Raw genomic sequence first — 27,210 nt, forward strand, 5'->3', positions numbered from 1 at the left:
AACCTCACCCTTTGATAAGTCAAAGAAATAAACATTAAATATATGTGCTTGTTATTATATTAGGATTAAGAGCACACACTTCTATAATAACTAAAGTCTAGTTCTTTTACTAAATCAGTACAAAAAGAACTTATCTAAATGGTCCTACTCAATACACTTAAAGTGTATCAGTGTAATTTATTAGTCAAGATAAACTAATACTTAATTATACTACGACTATTCTGATGGTTTATTCCTTTCCATCTTAGTCGTGAACAACTATTTATAATTTATAGAGAACCGATAACATGATCTTCTGAGTGTGACACCACACTCCATGTTATCTACTATATAAATTAATTGAACAATTACATTTAACAAATAAATGCAGACATTAACCAATGTGATTCTTTTATTTCAAAATAAATGTTTACATAAGCTAGGCTTTTAGTATACACTCCAACACTCTTTCCCTTCACAGTTATTACAGCCATCCCCGACAGGGATTTGGGATCTGTTATCCCCTAGCACGGATCTGGCTACTATGGTTGTTGTTGCCGATCTGACCATATTCCACTTCCTCTGTGTTCTGGCCTTCGGGTTGAGGCTATATTCCAATCTTCGCATCGTTGTCTTATTCGGGCTTGTCTGTTGTATGTCGCGTGTCGAGATCCTATTTCGGCCTACGTGCTGATGTCCTATCATGATCTGTGTGTCAGTGTCTTATCTCAGCCTGCGTGTTGAAATCATATTTCAACCTAAATGTCGATGTCATATCCCGACCTGTGCGCTGTTAGATCTCGATCTGCGTGTCATCTTCCAGCCGAATCCAGATCGTGCTCGGCTAGTCGTCGTCAAATCCAGCTCTTCATCCCGCTCGGAGTCATCTATTATTCCATGTCACAACAACTCGAGCAGCATCTCGACCAACTCACCAATCCATCCGAGGACATCCCCCGAGCCAAGGTACGTTCTTCGTTCATATTATATACGCATTTCATTATTATGCGTCTTAGTCTGTTATTTACATATTCGTTGAATTTACCTTGAGCATCGGAGTACCAGAGATCGGAGCAACTCAATCGCTGGTTGCAGGTAACGTTGACCAGAGGACTTCTGACGACTTGATCAACGCATAAACCATCTCAGCATACCCTCCTCCAGGACGTCGTGATTCGATCAACATTCTATCCACCTCACCCGACGATCCATCTGACTCAAATTTCGAATAGGATCGAGGCCAATCGAGTTGATTTCTTGCTGACAATGTTCATGCTTTAGAGCATTCTAGTCGCCCATCTTAAACAATTCTTTGCAAATTGCTTTTACCTTGAAATGTTCGCAATCTGTTCTGGTTATCTCAAACTTCCTATCTCATGTATCACGGAACATATAGTTAGTTAATCATGCTGTTCATCCCAAATTCCTTTTCAAAAATAATAATAATAATAAAAGTCATACGTCAATGTGATTTCATAAGCACAAAGAACGCGATAATGCCATGAAAAACATAAAAAAGCGCAAGCCTTCAGGCAAGAATCATCAACGGTAAGAACCACCTGAACGAACAAACGAGGATGACAGGAACATGTGACAACCAACAAATGCGACAATCATATTTACAGCCATTAGAATAGTAAGTCTATTATTCGTGTATCACCTCAACCTAACCTAGCTATTCCAAGAGTGCAAAGAATATGAACAATAAACAATGAGCAAGCTCTATGTACAAATTTTACATTTACAATCTTGACAAAAAAAAAAAATGGAGAACACATGGATTACCTAGTTCTGTACAGCAGTGGCCAGTTATTCTAGCTTGCATATTCTTTAGCTAGACGACGAATCAACCTGCATCATCCAAGAATATGAATCATGGTTTGATGCAGGCAACATGATGAATCTCAGTTTGAGGATTCGCTTACAGTGAATTAGCTTTCTACCCAGGCACCGAGAGCAAGCATATGAGCAGAAATGATCCAACAATCTCGAAATGCCATGTAAATGGACACATGCAAGTTCACCAATACCAGAAAAATGTCAATCTTAGGACTGAGAAGGCCCCTGGTATTTCTCGATTGATTCCCTTTTGTGTTCGGGATCCATGCTGCAATTTTAAAATCTCACAATTAACAAAATAGGTTGAGTGACTATGTATTGTCCTTAATAAGTAGTTTAATGTTTCAATCTTACCTAAATAGAAATTTTGAGGAACAAAATAACTAGAGCAGGTTAGCTGGGAAAATTTTAGAATGTTTTAACCTTGTTTATCGAATGGTATAAGTTATCTTTTACTAGTAATGATAATAAGCTTCAGCATAAAGATTCTTAGTACCAAATCAAATCCTTTACTAACAAATAAAATTCAACTGCCGACAACAACCTCTGCTGGCACACAAAACTGGGTATTTCATATCAGTCTCAACATCCTTTTGAACCAGAGCTATGGGCTGTAACAGGTCATGAGACCACAATCCTTGCTTTTAAGGGTTGAATATAGAAATTGAGAAGCCTAAAACGTTGCATTTTTTGCATGCGAGGAAGCTAACTAATTTCATTCAAACACATGAATTAATTTAGCACCTATTCAGAATAATTAAAATAAACCATGATGATTGACAAAGGCCTCCTTCACCACAAGCAAGACCATATACCACATTTAAATGGGGGAATTAAATCTAACTTTGGTCATACTGGTTGATAGAACATTCTTCTGATTTATTTTGCACTGAAGCTGAATTTGACACAAATGTAAACGACCATCTAAAAATCTGAAATAGGAATAATGACCAAAACATAGCTGAAAATGAACAGATAACTGAAGGACAAAAAATAAAAATAATAATAATTTGGGTCAAACATGCAAGTTTAAAATCATTTAATGTACTTGAATTCTCTTCTGATACATCCTTCAAAAAAGTTTACACAAATTAATGAAGTTGAGCATGAAGAACCCTACAATCAAGTTTGAAGGGTTCAAAATGTTTATTTTCATTGATAGCTTATTAAAGTTGTCCTGTGAAGTAATATTATTGGAACACTTGAATTTAAAGATGCAAAAAGGAAGAGTGATTAATCCTGTCGTCATTCTTGGTGTTGTTATTTTCCAACCATAGTTTGCTTATTAAATGTCAACCACTTTGAAAGGAGATCAACTTTTGATGCTTAATGAATTTGTTAGCAGAACACTCTTTGCTGCATATATAAAGTAGTTGACTCCACCAAAATAGACGCTTCCTTGTTTCAACATCAGTGAGCAAAAGATCCTATTTAAGTGTTTGACAGGTTATTCACATTTTTCTAAGAGAACCTTCCATTGCTTTTGCCAAACTAGAACAATGGTAAATCAATTAATCATTTAGCCAATTCATCGAGAAAGATAATTCATTGGCGCTGCCAAATTCCCTGGTATATAACAGTGTGGTGCATAAAACAGAACACTAATATATGCGAGTTGGGGAATTGCCATTCTACCACAAGTTTTATTAATTGATTTTTCCTCTAAATCTCTAATAGTTGATCCTACAGCTCAAATTCCTTGCCCACAGATAAAAACATAGTCTATGCATCAAATACAACAGAAATCACTTTGTAGGATGGATAAAATTAGTTCAATAAACAGTTTGCCGTAGGAAAAGTTACCTATTCCTCAATCCAAGCAGTGTGCTGTGAACAGCACGAGCAGAAGCTGAAAAAGGAGCTATAGCAGCAGCAGGAGCTCCTCGAACAGCCATTGCAAGAGCAGAACCAGCACCAGCACCACGCTGATAAGCCTTTAAAGGATTCCCCAGCAAACCTGAGGTAGTTCTACCAAAGCCATCACTTAGACTCTCATAAGCCTGCAGATGAGAGTAAAAGTTATCATTGATATACCTGCTGGGCATTCATTAATTGATAAAACACTCTGATGTGCTATGAAGAAGACAATGAAAATACATTATTAGCATTTTCACTTCCTAGTGTAGCTAGCAAGGAATTAGTTGAGTTTCGTGTCCATCAGTGGGTTTCTGCAGTTCTAGTAATGGATCATTAAGATGTCACACCTTCTGTATTGTTCTATATATTACATGTTTAGATCTTATGGAGCAAAGCATTTCTTATTACTTCAAAAGATCATGTCTAAAAATTCAATGAATGTTTGTGCACACCCAAAATGCTCCTGATTGTGCTTATGAAGAAGACAGTGATATGGGATTATCTTTTTCGCTTCAGTTATGTGCAACTAATAGGTTACATTGTTGTGTAACATTAGAAAGTAACACCTACTATATGAAACACCTTGTATTGTTGGGAGGTGCATTATCAACTGCATTGACAATACTTCAAAAGATCACGCGTAGTAGTGGAAGAATTTTTTAGCCAAGCATGTTAGTTATGTAGCGCTTAGCATAACCTTGTACCACAGTGCATCAAGATAGATATGCTTGCTGTTTTTTACTTTGTAAGGATTCAGCAGTAGTTAATCGTCAATCACAGAATCACAGAGAAAAGCATGAGTCATTCATAAAGTTTCATCACACCATCAACATAACTTGGGAAACTAGAGAATGATCATACCTGTTGGATACCTTCCTGTGCATTTTCTGGTTGATTAGCTCTTACACTTGTTATTTTCCTCTTTATCTCAGACAATGGTACAGACGAAGGGCTACTTGTTACGAAGTATTCAGTTTGGAGCAAGATTTCCTGGACTCCAGCAGCTAAATGAACCCCCAAGCCAACGGCCTCGATTGAAATACTCTTTATGAAGGCCATTGCACCTGCAAAATGAGGCAGACAATTTAGTGGAGCTAAATTTTGAATCACGTAGATGGCAAACAACAAATCAAATTCATCAGTAAGTATAATATTAGTGCATATAAAAACTCAAAAAGTATAATGATTAACTTGAGTTTCTCATAAGAACTCAGTGTTCTTTTTTTCCCCCAACTTCCTATAATAATTAAATCCAAGATACTCTCCTGTTCAGAGATATATCAGAACTATGAACCATCCCTATTTACATTGTTTGGGAAAAATCACCACATCTTGCACTTTCTAAACAGATTTATTAGCATTCTAAGGATAAGACATGATATGCAACCATTTTATACAAGAAACATTAATTATCTTAAATGGGTTAGTTATCTGTTGTTAAAGTCTAATATCAGAATAACACAAGATAAGACAATCGTCTCTATCAAGACAGCAGAACATGAAAGTTTACCTCTCTGCATTCCCTTCAGCAACTTATGATCTTTCTTATAGCTTTTTAATGGCAAGCAAACCAACTTTTTAGTACCAGAACTGACGGCAAACAAAGACTTCATGGGTGGAAGCCCTTTCAACAGCTCCCGTACCTAAACTACACATTCTAATTAGTATAACAGTCCAATACATTATCCTCATAATTTTAATCCAGCAGAAGCAGATAACAGGAAAACGACCTGATTGTTAGCAATATCTTCCAACCACTCCCCAATGACAGTTTCAAAAATATTGTTCCACCCATAAACCCCAATGGCACAAACTTGTTTAAGCTTCAAATCAATTCCCTGCAAACAAAGCCAACAAAAATCAGAACATAGCAAAAATTTACTAGAAAAAAGTTTCTCTTCCACATGCTTCCTTTTAGTAAAACTAATATTATTGATATAGGACTCAAGTGATTTGAAATGCAAGAGCGTTCTCACAAGTCCAGAATCACAAAATGATCTTAAAGAAACCAGCGAACATGGGAATGAAAAAGTATAACTATTTCCCTTATCAAGATTAACCAAATTTATGTAATCTATTTATGTTAGTTTTCAATGCTAGCACATGATTGCTGCCATCAGGATGCAATATTGAATAGAATATAAAATAGTAATCGCGTTCACTTTTAGGAATAATAACATATCCTATAAAAGCACAAAAATTTGAATAAAGCAATAGTTGTTCAAGTCATTAATTTTTAGAATTTGTTAGAAATTAAAAATGTTTATTTAGTTTTTATATTTTTAGAAATAAGTGGAATATTTTAAGAAGGTTGTTTAGTTTTTTTTTATAAAAAAATAGGATAATTAGAATTTTTATTGGAATAAACTAAGACTTTTTTGTGAAAAATAAATCATCATTCTTCAAAAAAGGATTAGGATCCATGTATTACCTAATTTTGAAGTTAATAAAATTTCTAATATCCTTTTCTCTAGGTGAGAATTGCCAACTTTGCTTGGGGTAAGGATTGCTAATTTTTTTTCTTTGTGAGAATTGTTCATGGATTGTGCTACATCATTGTGCAAAGAGCTCACTAAAGGAAATAGCCATTGCAAGTGAGGCACAAGGTTAAAAGCATGATACTCCAGCAAAATATAAAATAAGGGGGTTCAAATCATTCTGTAGTAGACAGGATATCTTGACAAGCAAATTAGACTCTGTTATCACCTCTTAGAGGTACAACGTATGGGATCTGCATTTCAATCTTTGAGAATTATCACTTATCAATCCCTGAAAAGTTCCACAATGCAACGACCCGAACACATATGACTGCTTCCAATCTAAATATGGTTGCATGATACATAAAACATGTATGCAACATGACTCTCACTCATGCTTGTGCAGAACATGTAACATCTCTCTCACACTTGTGCAGAACCCAATGTCAACCACTTCCAAACAAAACATCTTCACCACTTAAGTGACTTCTTCCACCTCCAGTAAATACTAAATTTTTTGTTATCCCAAAACTATTAATTGAGCAAGTTCTTTCACAAAATTACATATGTGCGTGCTATCTCCAGTAGATATTCAGGTTTGTCCTATCATACAATAACTAGAACCAAAACAAGCTGAGATGTCAAGGAACTTATTATAAGTTCAAGCAACAAAATTTTGCATGAAGGGAAACAGACTGATTCCATCATGTAAGTATATTCAATAAAGCAAGACGAATGTAACAAAAGAAAAAGGGAAATGATCCTATGAGTTCAATTTTTATTTATTTGTCTTGCAGCTATTATATCTGATTGGATCTTCCAAATGGCATTTATAAAGTTATGGTTTATTGCATCAAAAGGTAGAAAATCAAATACAAGTTCATAATGAACAGCCTAATGGCAACCTGAAGGGTAAACCTGGAAGGTCACAATGGATGCAAACAATTCAACCCCACTTCAGGGGAGCAATGATAGTAGACCCTCGAGATACCTTAGTAAAACATCATTTCTACAAGTATACTACCAAAGGAACAGCTACGGTTGTCTCTTCAAGTCATAATAATGGAAGAATGAAAAAACAGCAACCTTAAGTTAGTAAAATACCTTCCACGGAACTAAATTGAGAAGTTCAGCATAGTTTCCTCTTCTTAGTGAAGCTGGGTCAAAATGACGAGGGATATAATCAACACATACAATCAGGGGCTTAACAACACATTTCTACAATGAGAAAGATTGGAAAAGATCAGACATGATGAGGCTTGCCACTATTGCCAAATATCATAGTACATAATTGCACTTCGCAACAATTCAGAAGAATAGGAGCATGACAAAAAAAAATGCTGAAGCAGTTTTTGGTAGAACACCGATTAACACAAAACTGCTATTGTAACTAAAATTAGAGGCAGAAAATCATATAACCACATAATATAGTCAGAAACTATTTTTGTTGTTTACAGAACCAAATTCTTAGTCATTACTAGTTCGAATGTCAATTCAAGTAACACCAATTGTTAGTTAATGACATCAGAAAATAATTAAAACCTGGCTTCCAATATCCAACTTAAGAAATATTCAGCACAATCTGAAAATGTAATGGATATGCCAACATCTAGTGATCAGTAAAGGCTGAGTAACTAATCTATAAGTTTGATCCAAATCCGACATAGAAGCACTAGTTATTCATCACCTGATTGTTTTTCAAACTTACTTCTTAAAGGTTATTTACTTGGAGAAAAAAGAATAAGTCAAATAAACCAAGTTGTAAATAGAATTTGATCCTGGCCAATATGTGTTCTGGCTACTTAGTGGCATACTACATCAGGAGACAACTGGTTAGCCAGATCCAAAAATTGATTCATTATGGCTTTAAAATAATATGTTAATGTGGAATTCATTATGACAGAATAATTTTGAGGTTAGATCTCTTTAAGTACTACTGCAGAAAAGATGACACAATTTTTTCTTTATTTTTCTCATGCATATCTCAAACTTTTGGCTGACCCCAAATAGTTCGAGAAACACAACTTGATGATGATCTTTGCATCATAAACTCTTGAATGAAAAGATAAGCATCATATTTCCTTCGTCCAACTATCTATAGATTACTTTCAACAATGGCAACACCATTATAACATGGAGTAAGGTCCCATACAAAGTTCAGGGGTTAACCAGTTAATGAGCAACGATGACAACAAACAACCATGAGCCCAACTATTTGGTCAGGAATCTTATACTTCTACTGAACTTTATATAAGAGGTATATTGCTAATGTTCAAATCTTTTGATTCATTATCCAAAATTAATAAGGAAGCTATACTTTACCTGTGAAATGCGAACTAAAATAATAAAAAGTCAGCAAAACATTCTAATTAAGTTACAACCTAATTGCCAACACCGGGATTAATGGTTTCAAAAACTAGCCTGAAAAAACGGAAGTAGAGCCTCCTCCACTACTAGTTGCTTTCCAGACCTTCGGCTCAATGAAGTTGACGTATCAGACCCATCCAAAATATTAGGTGAACTAGGAGAAGGGTCATCAAAGGACTCATTCCCAAAAAAATTGGTGAGAAAAATTAGTTGTGTTTGATCAAGATGCAACCGAAGAGGTAGAAGCTCAAGAAGTAACCTGAAAACACCAAAATATGAGCACTGATTAATTCAACAAATAGCATGGATACACAATCCAGGAAAAGAAATAGGTTTTAATGCATTATATAGGTGTTTTTATGAACTTTCATGAATCTCCATCATTCTTTAATAATAAGCAGATAAAACAAGTTACATGCAATATATGCGAATTTAGCAATGATGTATTCAAAGTTTTGTCAGGGATTAGGGATGTCCTGCTTTGCAAGTTTGAGTAACTTATCCAACTTTCTAAAGCAATTACTAGCACTAAAAATAAGTAATGTTAAACATAAATGAGAAAATTGTTACACGATCTAATAAATAGAATAGATGTAAAAAAAAAAAAGCATCTGACAATCACCTGCAATCCTCCAAAGGTGTGACTGGGTTGGGCCTTACAGTTTCCAAATTCAATTTGAATGCTTTAGCATAGGATTCTCTTGGATGGTTTTTTGAATGATAGTTGCCTAAAACCTTAAACATTAGTAACATATAATTCAGAATTCAGTCAGCACCTTTAATCAGTATTTCTAGTGTTATGACCACAATTGAAGTTAATAGAAAGCCAAGACAAAGTCCATACCATCTTCCAAGGTGCATCATCGCTTCTGTCATACAGATTAAAATCTTGTACTGTAAGAGAGAGCTTTGATACATTAATTTCACCTTCAGGATATATGTCGTATTGAAGACACAACCCTACCAAACTAAGCTCCAAGAATGTGCTCCTATCTCTTCCATCAATTCCCTTTGATTTAGCCCAGTCGAGTCCAGCATACATGCACCAACTTGCTTCCATATCTTTAAGAAGTATTCTCCCTTTTGGTGGGCTATGATCAGCAGTGGAAATATTTTCACATCCAAATTCTTCATCTAAAAGAGAATTTCCTTCCGGCTGTTTTTGCATTGTTGAAATATGGTCTTCAACAATCATAAAGCCATCATCAACATACCATCCACCTTGTCTATATTCAGTGTCTCTATGAGTTGAAATATCCAGTGTGCATTTGTCATGTTCAGCTGGATAATGATTGATGGAGTGCAACTGGGCAGATGGAAGCATGTCAGGTGGATAGTACCTCTCAATTACCTGAGGCATAACAGGTTTGTCTAAAAATATACCTACTCCTTTACTATAAGATGAATCAGCAGCAGCAGAATCCACAGAGGCTCCAGACTTTAGTATGTCCTCTAGCTTGTGCTGTTCACGTGAAACAAGAGCCATGCTGCAAACATCAGATGTCGGATTGGATTCAAAAGCATTCTCGAGGATGCCATCCAATAACCCACATGTAGGTTCCTCTTGAACACTAGTTGACAGCAAAGAACTGGTGGAGACATCTCTCATTCGATTCCACCGAGACTGCAAGTGCATCAAAGAGTCTTCAACATCAGGTGCATAAAGCTGCTGAAGCTGAACAATCAAACGGAAAAGGCTAGATGTTGTATCCCTACAAGATTCTAGACTGACATGTGATTCTGAAAATTCAAGTTCCCAGAAGAGCCCTCTAATTCTTAATATAGCCTGCAGAATGGAAACCTGAGCAATTTTTGAATATCCCGCCCTTTGAACATAGCCTACAGAATAACCATCAACATCTGATGTGGATACATGTGATTCAGAAATAAGAAAGCCTACATCCTTCAGATGAATATTGTAATCAACAGTTGAATCTCGGTTAGTATGATTATAGAGGCTCAAGGATGAAGCAGCCAAAAGGCATGCTGTGACTGCAGTGTCTTTCTCTATGTCAGGTTCCGAATCACAATTATGCCTGATGTCAGGATCTTTACTGCCAACAACGAAGTGTGCTGTAGCGTAGGGTTCATATCCTAAAGCAACATCCACCAAATCCAAGAAAAATAGCACTTTATATTTCGTTCCATCATTCTCCAAATTCTCTCTCTCTTTATCAGATGAATTGAAATATGATAATATAGAACTAATCCAATCTAACCGACCACCAGGTCCAATAATTGTCCCACATCGAACAATAATGGATGTGTAACCTTGTTGTAACAGTGGATTCCACATGTTAGTTATAGCAGTACCAGCAAGACCAAAACTCAATGCATTAGCACCTTCACCATTACCCCGTTTCATTGCAGAATTCCGAAAGGTTAATAGACATATATCTGGTATAACTTGAGAATATTTTTTATCATGTGCAACAGTAGGAGATTTTGCTTCATTAAAGACAGAACCCCACAAATCACCTTCTCTGTGATTGATCCATAAATAATTTGTGCCAGAACTTTCACCAATATTAGAGACAGATAGCAACTCAAACTTGTCAATTTTCAGTCTAAAGCAATCCCATAATCCCTGTAGTTCCTTTTGTATTAAGTGACTAACCTCGAGTGTTTCATTTAATCTAATACAAGCATCTATGACATCACACTTCACAAGAACAGATGCTTGTGATGCGGTGGTAGTTGCTGCTATATTTTTCTTCATTATATCAGTGTTTATATTACTGTCCATCCCAATTGTTGCCTTGGAAAATCCATCAATGACATTATTTAGCAAACAAGTCAAAAATTTATAATCATGGTTATCAAGATTGATCCATACACAACACAACTGAATATGCAAAAAAAAGGAAGAATTAAGAATCAACTCCTGGCGAATATTACAGTGTGTCTCCTCAAGGTCATCTGCATCAGTTATAGAGGAGAACTCTGATCCTTTTCCAATAATTTTATTTCTGTTTTGATCACGTGATACAGCCAAACTCCAAACACGATCTACCATCCAACTACCAGTCAGTGAACCCTGTTGCCAAAGCATGGTAATTCCAGAACATGAATCCTTTTTTATCCCGCTAACTGATATGATCTTCACAGAAGAAAAAAACTGTTTTTCTGGAGTGCAAACTCCACCATCTAAACCATTTTCCTTTGAAGATTCAACCAAGTAAACATCCAAGTTTTGTGTACTCAAGTGAATTGAACTGGAAGACATGGATGGTTGATCCCTTGCAGAATTTACATTTGGAAAAGAAAAGGAATCTGAAGCTTCTTTAGGGTTCAAAGGTGTAGAATGCTCAAGTACAATGAGTTTATCCAAAAGGGAAGAGCTCCGAGAATCTCCATAATAGTCTGGCGGGAAACAAATGATTATCCTAGACTGAGGAAAAATTAAATTTCCTTGAAGAAATGTTCTTGGGGGCGCACTTGTAATAGAAGTGGTGTCAGTTTTAGCAACTTCAGAAGATGAGATAGTAGTCCTTTCACATAGCATATCAGATTGAACATCTTTGGTTTGATTGTTTATCTTTGAGTGATTTACATGTTTAAAGAGATACAGAAGCATGTCAACCAGATTATAGTGAAACCACAAAATGAAAGGTGGGAAATTGACAACAAAGGATGTCAGCGCCATCAAGCCATTTGAGCCTTTTGGGTTGACATTCAACTTACAGCTGCAATTGCCAAATGACTCAAACAACCTAAACTGACGTATGCCACCCAAGGTACTATCCTTCCCAGCCAAATCTGAATCACAATCTGATATACAAAAAGGAAATGGAGGAAGAGAATCTTGGATTTTTTCTTTTATATGGTGGTTTAGAAACAATTGCTCATTGGAGGTATTCTGGTCACCACTTGACAGAAAGCCTGTGGAATATCTTTGAGCATCATAGTATGCATCAACTTTGACACGTTCCACTGATGCACTAAATGTAGTATTTCCAGAATAAGTCTGTTCTCCTCATCAAATATCTCAAATTAGTTTGCATACAATTGAGAGAGAATAGAATTGTCAAATACTGAAAGGTAAAACATAACGAGTGTAAGAGAAACCTTCACCTCAAATTCTAGAACTAAATTATGACACTTCGCTTCAATGTGATGCATCTTGTTATCAACAGGAGTGACTTTGTTTGATCTGGAAACAGAAATATTTGCCGACGAAGGACAGCTTATTGACCTAGAATTTATCTCATCCAATAATGGCTCAAATAAATTGTTTGAACCACATAAATAATGCTGATCATCACCAAGGAAAACAATGACACTGATACCAGCTATTGCAGCTCGTAAACTAGTCTCCACATGTTGTTCTGAATCAAAACAGATGCCAATAGATGTTTTGTAAATTATTATACAACTGGTGTGATTAAACAGTGAGAGAAAAGATCTAATTAATGCATTTGTTCTAGTGCAGTGCCTTAAATTAATAGATGTTTACTGCTAAAGCAACCAAAAAGAAGTAGACTCATAGATCAAACATATGATCCAACTATTTGGGCCTTGTTATAAGCTTGACAATATGGTAGGCTGGGCTGCATTTTGAAATATTGGAGGATAGCAACATGAGAAGAGAGATTGAAAAAAGAAGTAAACAATTGGCTTCAATATCAATGTTAGGGAGAGGAGAACATATGTATGTAATCTAAAACTGCCTAGATACAGCTAATTTTGCCAACCAATAGATCTAAATGCTGAAATTTTTCCATAATTATGGGCTAACATTACTAAATAGTTAGTTTTAGTTATAATAAAAAATCTGACTAGATAAGTGGAAACCACAATGTTATCCCATATAGGATGGTAGAATAATGTTAAGAGATCTCTCATTGTTATGTGATGGATGGTTGTGTAGACCTAAAACTCTATAACTCTTTGCATCTATATAAAGACCACTTGTATTGTTATAAAGACTCATAAAGTTATTTTATCATGCAAGTTACAAGAAAATAAGGGCATATATTTCTCATCCGATTTAGGAGAACTGGAAAATTCATAAATTGGACCAACAATAAAAAGATCATTCATGGTTGCATTAAGAATGTTATTTTCCTGCTAAACATTCATGTTGGTAATTTTGATAGAACTTTTATCATTGGATGATGCAAATCTTCGTGAAAGTTTAATGTTAATGTCTTCACGAGACCAAAATGTTTTGAAATGTTGATATATGAGTTAAACTTGTTTTATAGCCACATAAATTTACAAGTTAAACTATTGAGTGAAAGGTAATTGAATAATAGAAATTAGAAATTACCTTTAGCAACATCGCCCATCCCAGAAGCGAGATTAGATGCAACAGATATTGCATTGAAAACAGAACGTGTCCAGTTCCATATACTTCCGTTACTTGAGTACCCTTGAGAACTTATTTCATCGAAACATTCAAAGAATTGATCAATGCTGCAGAAAATAATCATAATTGATTCAGAGATCATTCACAATGAAAATTATGATAGAAAAAAAAAAAGCTAAACATGAAAAGCAGTGACAGAATCACATTATGGGAAATAGTCATTTAACCCCACTTTCTTGAAATATATAAACAAAGAACTTATACAATAAAATGATAATTTGTTAAACCAATTTTAATTCTAATTATCAAGACATTGAATGAATAGATTGATAATTTGCTTTGCCACTGAATAACAGAATCATAAATGGCACTTCACAAGAAAGTTGTAAGAAAATAACAAGAGCAAAAATAATGAGAAAATTCAGTGTATGCATATCCATATGTGATTTACATCCCTGAACAGATTATCTGAACAATGAATTTTATCGAAGCTCAATGAATTGAAGTGATGGAGTGTTGAAGCATCAACTTAGATATCTATCAAAAGACTCTTTCCATAATAAGTTTAATTATGATCATCTAATAGTTAATAACTTGATTAAAGGAACTTAATTTTGACAACTTAACAAATGCATGAGAAATGTGAGATTGATACATTTCACGAGACTAGCTAAGACAACATGAATGAAAAAAAAGGAGGATCACAATAACCACAGTAACAGAACAATTGCTAATTGCATGTCTATATAACAATCTTAGATCAAATCACATTGCTAAGATGATGACTAGTGAGAGGGGAGATGTATAATCAGATGAACCATACTGTCCTGTAATTCTATGCAATAATCATCCAAATTAAGAAACAAACCTTGCACTTAGGTCTGGCACCATACTACTAGGATCTTCTTGATAAAGATGTTGTGGAACCCAATCATGAATGAAGTTTGTCCTCATAAGCAAAGCATCAGGAACTGTTTCTGGAGTGATTGCAGAAAACACACTACTTAGTTCACTACCCCTCATGAGTGTATCAGCATCAACATCTAAATAGATAGTATTTGTCATAGCTGTATGGCTTCTATAAGTGGAGTTAAATGAATTTGAAGCTTTATGATAGTGTGCACATTCAGATGCTTTGGTGTTCTCGAGAGAATTCCATATAGCTATCGCCCAATTAATACTGCTGGGTTGGATCCTTAACTCTATTGGGTCAATTGAAACCTCCGCATCAACTTTACTCACATCCAAACAGCCATTCTTCCATGGAATGCTCAAGTTTAATGTCACTGAGAACCCACCATCTGCCCCAGTCAAAATTGAAGTGGTACCATGATTCAAGAGCCTTCCATTAAGGCCTCTCCCTGTAACATTGTCAACCTCCAAGCCTTCATCTATATCATCCATTTCAAGAAACTCAACATTAGCTTTTTGGAATTTCATGAAGTTTGTTAACTTAGACATTGAATCTTCTGAAAGATGAGTTCCAAACTCGGTCTCTTTAATTCGAAGAACTAGAAGCCTACAGGATTTGTCTCTTCTTTCATCCAGATGTGACCGAGGATCAAACGCAACTATAACCCCATTTAGTCTGACATGAAAGCTAGTAAGAAACCATTTCACTACTTTGGCAATTGTTTTAACTCCTTCATGAATGTCTAGAGGGATAGAACCATGGTAATCCTGAGCAATCTCACACTCAATCCTATCAGGATTGTCATTCATATGATGTTGACAATCATGTGGCAATGAACTGTCAGCATGAGCCTGAGTAGCACAGCTCCCATTAAATGGTCCAAGCACAAGCTCAATCTCATCAATTTCTATCTCACAATTCCTCAGTTTCCAGGGGACTTTAATCGATAGAGACTTTATTGATCCTTCTTTAACCACAATTGGTGCACCAGCAATCTGAAATGGGAACAAAGGAAGATCATAGTTTAGAAATAAAGGAACCAACAATAAGGCATACATCAAAAAGAAAAATTAAAAGAATGTACTATCGGGAAGGAACTAAACGAGTAATTAGACTTCTTTTCCCCCGAAAGAAAGACAAAAACAATGTTGAAATGCAAATAAAAAAGGAAAAAAATTCACTTCATCAAGGTGAAATCACTCAAAGAAGTTTGCAATAGCTAAATGCTACTCACTGAGTTAGATTCTTCATAATAGAACCACCATAGTTATCACATAATGTTACCATAAAGAAAATATTAGATCATTACGTTTCTCAAGTGGAGAAAAAATTCTCATAAGGAATCTTTATGGCATTTACAAAATCTTCCAACCTAAAAGTTCAACCTAGTTCATCTGTTGCCATGAAGTGACCAAGTACTATGCTGATCAGCCAAGGTAACTTTTTTTTTTCAAACAATGACTATCTTGTGTGAATCCAACAACAAACGTGCAATAATTCTCGAAAGGATTTATCTCTAGGGGAAAAATCTGAAAAGGCACACCCAACAACAATCATCCAGCTCGGGTCAATGTAGAGAAAATCCACAACCTGGAACTTCTCACTTTCTTCTAATATAAAGGGAAGAAAATTACTCTCACTTAGGGTTATATGCAGAAACCTGAGATTATAATTCTTATAACAAATGCACTGGGATTTGCTAATCCTGCAATAAGCATACAAACCAAACGAAACTGTCGAAGTTTCAGCGAGATAATAACAATCGCCCAAATCAATTAACGAAATGTGAAGTCCCAGTAACAAATTACTTCCTTGGTACAGGAAATGGATAGTGGAAGAAGAATTGAAAATAATACAAACAAACAACCTCCCAATTGCTAATCAGCAAGCAAGATAGAAATACGAAAGCGCTAAGAACGCGTGAGAAAGGAATATCGTTGGGATCACCTTCTGGTTAAGGAAATCAACGTTGAGCGCGAGGTCGGAGAGTTGGATTGTGCCGGTGCCGAGCTGGACATCGAGCTGATCGAGGTCGATGTCGCCCAAAATCACCTCCCCAAGCTTCTTCTTTAGCAGGAACTTGCACACGCGCTTGATCACGCTCGACCGCGAGAAGTCCCACCGCGAGAACATTGGATTAAGGTGCCTTCCTGCTCCTCCCCCTAGGGTTTGCCCATCAAATGACGAGAATGTGAAGGAGGCGAGCCAAGGAAACCGGCGTACGCCACCATCCGATTCTTCGACTAATTTATCGCAGCACGGTGGATCGATACGACCTGGAAATCTCGCAGGACCAGAAGGAGATTGTGCGACGGCGAGAAGGAATCCGTGAGAAATGTCGCCCCTTCGATAAAAATCTTACGACTTATTTCACGACTTAAGAAACGCGGCGGCCCGGTTGCTTGTCGAGCCACGCCCACGTGCGAGGAGTCACGTGCGCCTAATTCGTATTGGTTTTTCCAGTTGGGCCGGAAAACAAAACTTAATTATGAAAATTCAATTTTAATTATAGACAAATGTAATTTATATATTAATTGGTTAATAAAATTTAGATGTTTATATAGTTTTTTGAAAAAATAATAATTTTTAAAATTAATTTGTCATTTTATCACCAATGAAAATACTAAAAACATAGAATACAAAAAAAAAAAAAAAAAAAATCCAATTCATTTTCAATTATTTAATAATTTGCTTCAATTTTTTTTTACTATTTGGATTGATATTGTTTTTTGTAAATTACTTTTCCCCCCTCCCTGACACGCCCACCTCCCCTCCCCCCTCTCTCTCTTCCCTTTAAATGTCTGTTCTGCCCCTCTATCTTTTTTGATTTTTTTTTAATTTTTTTTAGTTTTATTTTTAAATTTAATTTAATTTATTAATTTTTTCATTCATACTTATATATTTTAAAATTTCTATTTAATTTTAATTTTTTAATCAATTTTATTTATTATTTTTCATTAATACTTATATATATTTATTAATTTATTTAGTTTTATTTTTTAATTAATTTTGTTTATTATTTTTCATTAATACTTATATTTTTTAAATTTTATTTAAGTTTTATTTATTATTTTTTAATATTTATTTAGTTTTATTTCTTTAATTAATTTTGTTTATTATTATTATTATCAAATTTTTTAAATTTTTTTTATTTTATATAATTTTTAAATTACTCTCTTCCTGTGAATTATCTTTCTAATTTGATACTTAAATTACCCCTCATCCAACTATTGACACATGTCATAATCTTCTCTCCCTTTAAATTATCCCTCTCTCCAACCATTGACACATAACACATGTCAGAATCTCTCACCCTCTTTAAATTACCCATCCTCCAACCATGTCAATAGTTGGAGGGAGGGATGATTTAAAAGGAGAGAAAATTATGACATGTATCAATAGTTGGATGAGGATAATTTAAGTGTCAAATTAGGAAAGTAATTTACAGGAAATGAGTAATTTAAAAATTATATAAAATTAAAAAAATTAAAAAAATTTGATAACAATAATAATAAATAAAATTGATTAAAGAAATAAATATTAAAAAAATAATAAATAAAATTAATTAAAAATAAAACTTAAATAAAATTTAAAAAATATAAGTATTAATGAAAAATAATAAACAAAATTAATTAAAAAATAAAACTAAATTAATTAATAAATTAAATTAATTAAAAATAAAAACTAAATGAAATTTATATAAAACTGAAAAAATAAGTATTGATAAAAAATAATAAATTAAATTAATTAAAAAAGAAAATTTAAAATATACTGAGAGTTATTTTTAAACAAAATTAATTAAAAAATTAAAACTAAATAAAAATTATATGAAATTAAAAAAAAAATGAAAAAAAAAAAGAGGAGGGGGTTACATGCGTCATTTGGCAGGGAGAGAGGGGAGAAAAAGAAGGGTGTGTGTCAGATCGGGAGAGGGGAAAAGCAGCTCTTTTGTTTTTTTTAACTTTCTCTATTATATTGTATTAATTGTACTTTGTGAGTTGGTGTGATTCGTATCATGATAAGGCAAAAAGAAAAATTTAAAGGACAAAAAAATTAAAATGCCATTTTTTATTAATATGTATTCATTTTTTTATTTGTTATCAAAATAACGCTCTCAATCTCATCTTTTTTTTTATTTTAAAAAAACTTTTATTTTCGGCCTGCTGTTGTAGCAATGGCTTCATTAGCTATTATAATATTTAAAAAATAACTTATATAATTGTAATGGCTAGAATTTATAAGCGACATAACATAACATTAATTAGTGTTTAATTAAAAATTAAATATTTATAGTATAATAATTAGTAAAATATAATATTGATTAGTGTTAAATAGAAGTGAAGTATTTAGGTTATAGCAGTTATGTTTATAACTATTATTATAACATAGTATTTCTTGATTAAGTTAAAATATCTAAATCACCACCGTTATAACAACATCGCATATAAAAGCGTTTAAAAAATAGGATTGATTAAATGAAATGTTTGTTTTAATAATAAATAATATAGGATCCTTTTTAAGATTCTAATAAAAAGAATACCGTAGAAAAAAAAATTCCTCCCTGCCTCTAATTACGTAATGGTCAATTATAAATTGATTTCATAATTTATTTATCTTTATGTAATCTAGGGATGGACTGCTTGAGGGTGAGCATAGTCATCTTTTGTTATAATAATAAAAAGAATATCATCCTCAATGATCTCACGTGGGGGCACCTCATACATCAATGGTGTTCAACCACTTTTGATGTTGACTATTCGTCAAAATCTATCTATGCCTTTTGAATTTATTCTTATCGATGGGAATTTTTTATAGAATCGAATTGAACACCTCTAGAATTAATCAGTTTGAAGAACTAGATATCTAGATTTTTTTTAAAAAAAAATATCTTTTAATTTTCTATCCAATTTCAAATATACTAAACTATTTTTATATATTATACTAAAAGATGATTACTATAGGCACGAGACAACTTTCTCTAAGGAACTCGGTAAAATAGTCCCGTAACTTCGGAAGAAGGGGTGCCTCCTCATAAAAAGGGTCGCAGTGACCAGGTTCTAACGACTGTTTATTAAAAACATAAGTCTTATCCTAGACGTCATTCACAGTTAGCCCGTAAGTCATGTGAAAGAAAATAACTTATCGAATCAATTTATAACTGATCGTCAAGTGACTTTTTCTTTTTTATTTTTTTTTAAGAATATACGCCCGCCTCTCTGGTCCTATCAAACTTTCTTGTCATGTTATAACAAAACTGCAACTCTTAGATATTGCAACTACGCAAGGCGTGATATAGATATCATTATAGATTAAAAAAAAAGGAAAAGTTTGACAACTTTGTATTCGGTACCACAATCTTTTGTCGTGGCTTGTCAAATGTCAATGGGTCGCACAATTGGAGGCATTCAAAAATACATAATTGTTTATTTAAATTACTTTCATCATTAATGGTGAATGTTCTTGTCTGAACTGTAAAGATGACGCGTTAGGCACGATGGATGAATGGTTGATTGACAAAAGACTTTTCTTTTCCAGAAGCAGCTTTTTCTTCGATCCTACGCATAAGGAAACGTGCTAACAAAACGTCAGTGCTTAGAAATCAGGTGGGAGTCTCTGACGAAGACCCTCCGATGCTCAAGTTAATACCAATCCGGATGGGTGGATGAAGAACAGTAAGAACGTGTACATGAGAGTAAAGTTGTAGATATCCAGAGAGTGTACTTTTACCACGGAAAGGACTTCCCTTTATATACCTCCTCACCTAACCTCCGCAGTCGTGAGGTGGCGGAATATGTCAGAGTCTGTTAAGTAAAGAGAATTATACAGCCTAGGTAAGATATTATAATTATCCGAGGAATCTGCCCTTCACCCAAATGTATACCTCTTTTATCGTTTATACCTTCTGTTGTAGCTGTGATTGTTGAAGGAATGTGCTGTTATAATTGGTCTACTGATAGGAAACACGATGGTCCCTGAAGAAAGTTTCAAAGGAATATTCTCTAACACATGGTTGTTATTCTGACAAGTTGTTAGGATGTTGTCTGTTGATCATAATTCGGTCGGTCCTTAAGCCGACCGCCCTGTTAAGATGCTGCTAAGTATAACTCGGTCGGTCTTTAAGTCGGTCGCCTTGTTAGGATGATGATGTCTGCTGAGCATAACTCGGCCGCTCCTTAAGCCGGCCGCCCTGTCAGAATGATGTCATTAGGTCATCTTGGCAATACTAGAATGCTTTGGGTTTGTGAAAAGTTCACTTTGAGAGCGATATGATGACCTATGTATCACTAATTCACTTTGGAGACTTTATGGGGATACGTGCCTTTGTTCCCGAACGAACTTATCCAGCCAGGTATATATGGAGAACTTTGGTTACGGAGTAATGCCTTAACCCCCCTACCTTTGACCAGCCTTAAGGTCGGATGACTTTATCCCGTTTGAGTTGTAACCCGGTCGAGATAAAGCCCGAGCACCCTAGGGCGAGCGATAAAGCCAAGATAAGAGGTGCTCTCTTCCCTTGATCTTGACCATCACGTCATCTTGACTTTGATATGTTAAGTTAGCCTATGTTATGCCCGACCGACTTTCTGTACAACCGAAGTGTACGAACTTGTCCAACTTTATAACTAGACGGATATACTTATATATTGTCACCAAGAAACCAATTAAAGTGACCGCAACCAAGATCGCTCAGGTCTATCGTGGAATGAACTAGCCAGTCCCATTTGGCACTCAAGGTCGGCCGTCCTTAATTTAGGTTCAATCGGCTCAAGGGCGGATCACCTCTCCCCGGCCGATGTGTAACTCGATCAGATTGAATTAGAGAACCTTAGCATTGGGCAACCAATCAAAGCCAAGTGAGGGGTGTTTTCCCTTCTCGCTTTTGACTACCACTCCCTCTTGACTTTGACCACCTCGTTATCTTGACTTTGACTTTCACGTTATATTCTAGGTCCGCTCATCATAACCCGTATCAATGAAAAATTGAAATCTTAGAAACTTAACCTTTAGCAGTACTAGCGTAAATATTTGCCCCCCAGACCGTATAATTCTTGCATATGATGTTGTAATAGATCATACAATCGATTCCCAACGTATGTAAAATACATAATGAGTCTAATACTTTCAGATCGCATAGGGCAATCCGGAGGAATCCTGCTGAATGAAGGTTATCACCTTTGCTACAATAAACTTATTCACATCACAAGATTGAACATAGCAAATACTGGATAATGTCTGCAACACTTAATTCGTTTGGAAATAACCAAGACAAGGACATAGCAACAGTAGGCAACTCACAGCCAACTTTGTCACTGCAAGACTAGGCAACCTTCTACCAAGTGATGATGAGTGGCAAGAGCTGATGACTGAAATAAAGTTTCTTTTTTCTTCTTTGGCTCCATTTTTTCCTTCACAGACTCTGCTAGTTCTATGGCATCAAAGATGTAGGCTTTAACTTCCTCGAACCTTGCCTTCGAAAGAGAGACCTCGGCTAGTAGCCTCAAAGCATATTGCTCTGTTGCTTCTTCAAAGTCTTTCTTGCGCTTCAACACCATATGCCCACTGATCTCCCACACGGCCGGGTTTACTTGCGTATCTAAGAGCTCCTGACTCACTTCACCCAAGGCTTGTTTCTCAGCATAGCACTGCAGAAATTAGAAAACAGAGACAGAAAAACGTTCAGAATGAATCCTTATCAAAATCAAAATCTGAGAGGATGTGTGATTCAATTGACTGTGGTAAAGAATAGCTAAGAGCGACATCGACTTGCAATATCTACACATCGAGAAGCACGAATCAGCCAAGATAGTGATTTATCTGCAACAAGGTGGATTTGTGCTTCCTACTTATTCCAATAACATAGCAAGTTTGTGAACATTAGACAGTATGGGATTCTTGAATAAACATAAGCTAATTCTTGAATCAGTCCATAAAACCCATAATGGGATTATCAATTCTCGAAGTTGTTTTCTCTTGTTGAAAGAGTGAACCATAAAGCAACCATGAATCCCACCTACTCATAAGGCTGTAAATGAATCAAATGTTCATGAACAAGCTTAGTGTTCGGCTTGATAAGAGCTTATTTATGTTCGTTCAATACACACAAAATTAATTAAATGAATAAGTTTGAACAACTCGTTAAACTAAACAAATAAGCGTGAACATATATGTGTTGTGCTTGTTGATGTTCGTAAACAACGTTCATGAACAAAGTTAAAGTTTATGAACCATGTTCATTAATAAAACTCTTATCAACATGCTAAATAAACAAATAAAATTTTAAAATAAATAAATAAGTTTGTATTATTAAGTTACTAAACAAGCTTAAAATGTGAAAGTTTCAAATAATCAAATAAGCTTGAATTGAAAGCCCAATAACATCAAACAATATATGGCAAGTTTATGCACATTAAGCGGTATGGGATTCTTAAATAACATAAGCTAATTCTTGAATCTATCCATAAAGAAAACCCATTATGGGATTATCGATTCTTGAAGTTGTTCTCTGGTTGTTGAAAGAGTGCACCATAAAGCAGCCATAAATCTTACCCCGACATTAAACTCCACTGAAAGTGTACTCACAGGAAACTGTATTCAAGCTGCTTAAAAAAAACTTCAGTTAACGTTGTCTCTTTCTATCCCTTGCCCTTTTAACTCTAATTTTCTTTGATTTACTTAATCTAATTATAAAATTTATGTTCATCTTTGAATGTATCTATTCTCTTATTTTATCATCTTTAACTGCACCTAAGTAGTATGTTTTGTTATCTTCTCTAATAATCACATATTCATCTTAATACATTATTCTTTGTTATTTGTTGCTCCCTAAGTGCCAAACACTGAAACCATAATCAAACTAGGGTTGCAAAAGCTCCTTATTAATTTAAGATAGATAGTTTCTTCAAAAATATCTTTTTATTGAATAACAAATCTAATTTTATTTATTCATCTTAATTTTTCTCACTCACAATTCAATCTCCAAGTTATTCTATGTATACTCATCAACTAACATAAAATATCCTGGGAATAACACATCAAAGAATCATGTAAAAAATTACATAAAGAGATAGAAATGGAAACAATTATTTTATACCTGGGGAAAGAGGAAGATCCTCCAGCCGGAATCAGAAATAAGAACGTTAAATGGGATATTGTTGTCTTGAAGACACATGCAAGACTTGGAAACCACATCAGATAAGTCTCTCAAACTATTACCTCCCTCGTAAACAAGCCCCCTCACTGGATAATTCAGCAATCGTGAGATGTTCACTCCACTCTGGCACAGACCTTTAGCAACTGGAATTCTTTGAGTAGAAGCTCTCTCCACAGGAAAAGGCATGGACAAAAAATAAGCCTGCATAAACCAACAAACTTGTTTTTTTATCGACATCTGTGAATTCGATAAAATGACAAGTAGCTATTAACAATAGAGTAACCAGTTTTTCGCCGAACAAGTCCAGAGTAACCACCTGAAAATGCAGGTGATTGATGGTTGCAAAGGCACCCAAACTATTGTAGCCAAGCCTAAAGTATGGGCTTCCAGCTTCCACAGCCATACGAAGAGCAAGCAAGAAACTATTAGGATCAATCTGCTGCGGTAAACAATCCGACACCCGGGGAATCAGCAGGACATGGCCATACTCGATAGGACTCACCTGTTGCAGGAAGATTAAAGGGGAAAAGAATAGCAGGGTGACTCAAACTAGGATCATACAACAAATGCATCCAAGAATTAGCTCTCACATTGATAGCAACAACATTGGAGGAGTTTTCTTCGCCAACTGTAGCACTCTCTAAGAAGCGAGCTTTTCGATCTTTCCCTGCCCCAAAGCAGAATAGGACCTCCTCCTGGCCGACCTTGGTGAAGTTAAACTTGGCAGGATCAAAGGGCTGGAGGACACGGTCGATCCGGAACTCAGTGGGCCTCTTCTTGAGGCGGCGGCCCTCATTCAACTGCGCAATGAAGCCACAGCCCCCAGGGATTACATTCGTCTCGCATGCCGTCACGTCGTATCGGAACAGGCCACGGCTCATCCGATCCTCCCACTACGAAATCCTCAATATTGCATTAAGAAACGGAAAGACTGCCATGAAAACCAAAATCGAAAGGATCTTGTTGAAGAGCGGTACCTGTCCAAGCAAAAGGTTGTTGAGGAAGAAATCCGGCGGCGGTTCGTCCGTGCCGGCGGAAGAGTTCCTGGGATTCGCATCACCCTTGAAAGAGTACAGTGGAAGTTTGGAGACTACAAATACAATCAAACCGACGAGAAAACACTATTAAAAAATAAAGGGAGGAACGATATTTTTCAGCAATCAAGATGGGATTTTGCGGATTACCAGGCAAGCAGCACTTGCCGAGACAATTCCGGCCGCAAGCGCGGGGCTCGGCCGAGTCGTCCTCCTGGTAATTGGAGAGAACGGTAGGGATTCTTGTCATGGTCATCATCCTTTCCTTCTCCTATACTGCGAGTGGATATAACAAAGAAGCTAAATAACAAAACTAGGGCAGGCAGGCGAACGGCCACCACCCGCGAGGAAGAGGAGGTCAGAGGGGCTTCCGCCGGCGGAGGGTAGGGCGCCGCGACCACCGTTCGGGGAGGGGCTGCGCTCGTTGTCTAAGAGGCGACGACGCTGAGGAGTGGTCTCCACTTGCGGAAGACGGCGGAAGCGGCGGTGGGATCCCCACCGTCCCGCTCCAACGTTACCAGCCGTGATTGCCGAACTCGAACTCGATCTCGTCTCGGAAATCGCCTGCTTCCCTTCCGATGCTTCCTTGTCGCCTCCTCCTCCAATTTATGGAGGGAAGAGCGCGAGCGCGGAAGACAGGTAAACAGTTGGGTCCCTGTCTTTGTGGGCCGCTTCCAATTTCGCTTTTTTATTTTAACAGAATTAAAAATGTAGTTTATTATTATGAAATAGATCCTTTTTCAGCGATTTTTAATTGGACTGGACCACATTAATATTAAATGTCATGAACCGCATTAATATTTAATAAAATATTTTTCGAGTTTTCCCATCGATCAACCACTAGCCCTTGACTATGAACATTTAATAATTTCATTTAGGCATGCCATATAATGAGTAGTTGCTTTCATATGAATATCATTTTACTATTATTATGAGCACAATAATTGAGATTAATTAATTTCCTTATAAATATTATTGATCATTGTATGTTCATGAATAGTTACACCCTTTAAGTGCAAGATTTCATTCATAAATCAGAATCTTCTCAATATATATAAAATAAAAATATTATATAACAAAAAATGAATGAATCAGAGAATTAAAATGGAATTTGTGAATGATTATCTCCGTGGTTTCTTATCATCCTCAATGATCTTAGGAGCACGGTCTCTTGGATTTTTTTTTTTTTTTTTTTTTTTTTTTTTATGATCTCAAATATGTGCCACTCGTATTTACGATTAGATTATGATCATGATCCGGCCATAAATAATTGTGATCCCTTTTTAGATTTATCGTCCTCATCAGGTTATAATTTTTGTTCGAAGCGGGCGGTCGGAGGTCGTCCGGAGGACACCCCTCGCTCGGCCCCCAATAACCTGATCACTTATCCACCACTGGAAGACTTCGGGTGGCCTCCGATCGCCCACTCTAAACAAAATCTATAATCTGATGGAGACGATAAATCTAAAAAAGGATTGTAACCATTTATGACCAGATCATTGTCATGATCCAACCATAAATACGAGTGTCACACCCCCTGGAGCACACAAAATGATCCAAGAAATCTTGCCTCTGACTTTAGGGAGTAAGTGGCTGACATCATGCATGACTTCAGCTATGATCTCAATTGTCAAGCAAGAAATGAAACATATAAATATTGAGAGAGGAAAAAACAGGAGAATTTTTTCTGAAAAAGTTGATCAAAATTTTCCTTTTTAAGTATGAGATATGAGCTGATAGGCCAAGATCAGACCAAAAGTGATGGCTGAATTTTTCCTGTTTTTTATTTGTATTTTATAATTTATTTGGACCTCAATTCAATTCACATGTCAGTTTCTGTTATTTATGTTTTATGGTTTTTTTTTTCAAATCTAGATGTATAAATTTTGCCCAACTAATTCAAAAGGTATCATGGAATTTTCCATCCGCCGTGATTATCCAGTTAACTAATTTTTATCATGCAAGATGACTGATCCAACTTATATAAAAGTTTTTCATCAGTCACAATAAATTAAGAAATATCAAGAAGTACAAATGAATTCTAACCGACAGTTTACGGGTCATATTTTTTTTAAACTCTGCAAATATAATATGTTCTAGATGAGATTTAAATCCTTATTATTATTTAAGAAGCTTATCATATCTCCCGAGGCTAATGAAACATCTACTCTTACTCTTGAGAGAGGAAAAAACAGGAGCAATTTTTCTAAATAAGTGATCAATGTTTTATTTTTAAATAAGTTGATCTGATAGGCCAAAAACATAATGACGGCTAAATTTTT

At 35.5% G+C, this 27,210-nt stretch overlaps 2 protein-coding genes across 3 annotated transcripts; both read right to left on the reverse strand.

The window, feature by feature from the left end:
* Positions 1-1,539: 1,539 nt before the first annotated feature.
* Positions 1,540-17,107, reverse strand: LOC121975322 (autophagy-related protein 2-like). Of its 2 annotated transcripts, XM_042526899.1 has the most exons (14): positions 16,691-17,106; positions 14,699-15,738; positions 13,792-13,937; positions 12,594-12,847; positions 9,364-12,486; positions 9,142-9,254; positions 8,574-8,778; positions 7,257-7,370; positions 5,406-5,513; positions 5,186-5,318; positions 4,537-4,739; positions 3,622-3,818; positions 1,905-2,086; positions 1,540-1,830 (listed from the first exon to the last, which is right to left on the reverse strand). In XM_042526899.1, the coding sequence occupies exons 1-13, from the start codon at positions 16,874-16,876 to the stop codon at positions 2,026-2,028; spliced, it is 5,883 nt and encodes a 1,960-aa protein (XP_042382833.1). In that variant the 5' UTR covers positions 16,877-17,106; the 3' UTR covers positions 1,540-1,830; positions 1,905-2,025. The 2 variants fall into 2 exon arrangements, with proteins under 2 accessions (XP_042382833.1, XP_042382835.1); XM_042526901.1 differs by lacking the exons at positions 1,540-1,830; positions 1,905-2,086; positions 3,622-3,818; ... (2 more) ...; positions 5,406-5,513; positions 7,257-7,370 and having other exon boundaries at positions 8,637-8,778; positions 9,142-9,247; positions 16,691-17,107.
* A 4,792-nt stretch (positions 17,108-21,899) lies between these two features.
* On the reverse strand, positions 21,900-25,544 carry LOC121975323 (GDP-L-galactose phosphorylase 2-like). The gene is made up of 6 exons (XM_042526902.1): positions 25,079-25,544; positions 24,872-24,984; positions 24,485-24,787; positions 24,211-24,396; positions 23,835-24,095; positions 21,900-22,386 (listed from the first exon to the last, which is right to left on the reverse strand). The coding sequence occupies exons 1-6, from the start codon at positions 25,185-25,187 to the stop codon at positions 22,051-22,053; spliced, it is 1,308 nt and encodes a 435-aa protein (XP_042382836.1). The 5' UTR covers positions 25,188-25,544; the 3' UTR covers positions 21,900-22,050.
* Between the last annotated feature and the right edge of the window lie 1,666 nt (positions 25,545-27,210).

Source organism: Zingiber officinale, chromosome 4B (assembly GCF_018446385.1).
Source record: "Zingiber officinale cultivar Zhangliang chromosome 4B, Zo_v1.1, whole genome shotgun sequence".
Lineage (NCBI taxonomy): Eukaryota > Viridiplantae > Streptophyta > Magnoliopsida > Zingiberales > Zingiberaceae > Zingiber > Zingiber officinale.

Coding starts and splice junctions, on each gene's coding strand:
- LOC121975322 (XM_042526899.1), bottom strand. CDS start 16,876: ATGTTCTCGCGGTGGGACTTCTCGCGGTCGAGCGTGATCAAGCGCGTG. Junction 5,514..7,256: donor TCAATTTAGTTCCGTGGAAG/GTATTTTACTAA, acceptor CTTTGTTTGCAG/GGAATTGATTTGAAGCTTAA. Junction 3,819..4,536: donor CACAGGAAGGTATCCAACAG/GTATGATCATTC, acceptor TCTCATCTGCAG/GCTTATGAGAGTCTAAGTGA.
- LOC121975323 (XM_042526902.1), bottom strand. CDS start 25,187: ATGATGACCATGACAAGAATCCCTACCGTTCTCTCCAATTACCAGGAG. Junction 24,985..25,078: donor CGGCAAGTGCTGCTTGCCTG/GTAATCCGCAAA, acceptor TTGTATTTGTAG/TCTCCAAACTTCCACTGTAC. Junction 24,397..24,484: donor CCAATGTTGTTGCTATCAAT/GTGAGAGCTAAT, acceptor TTCCTGCAACAG/GTGAGTCCTATCGAGTATGG.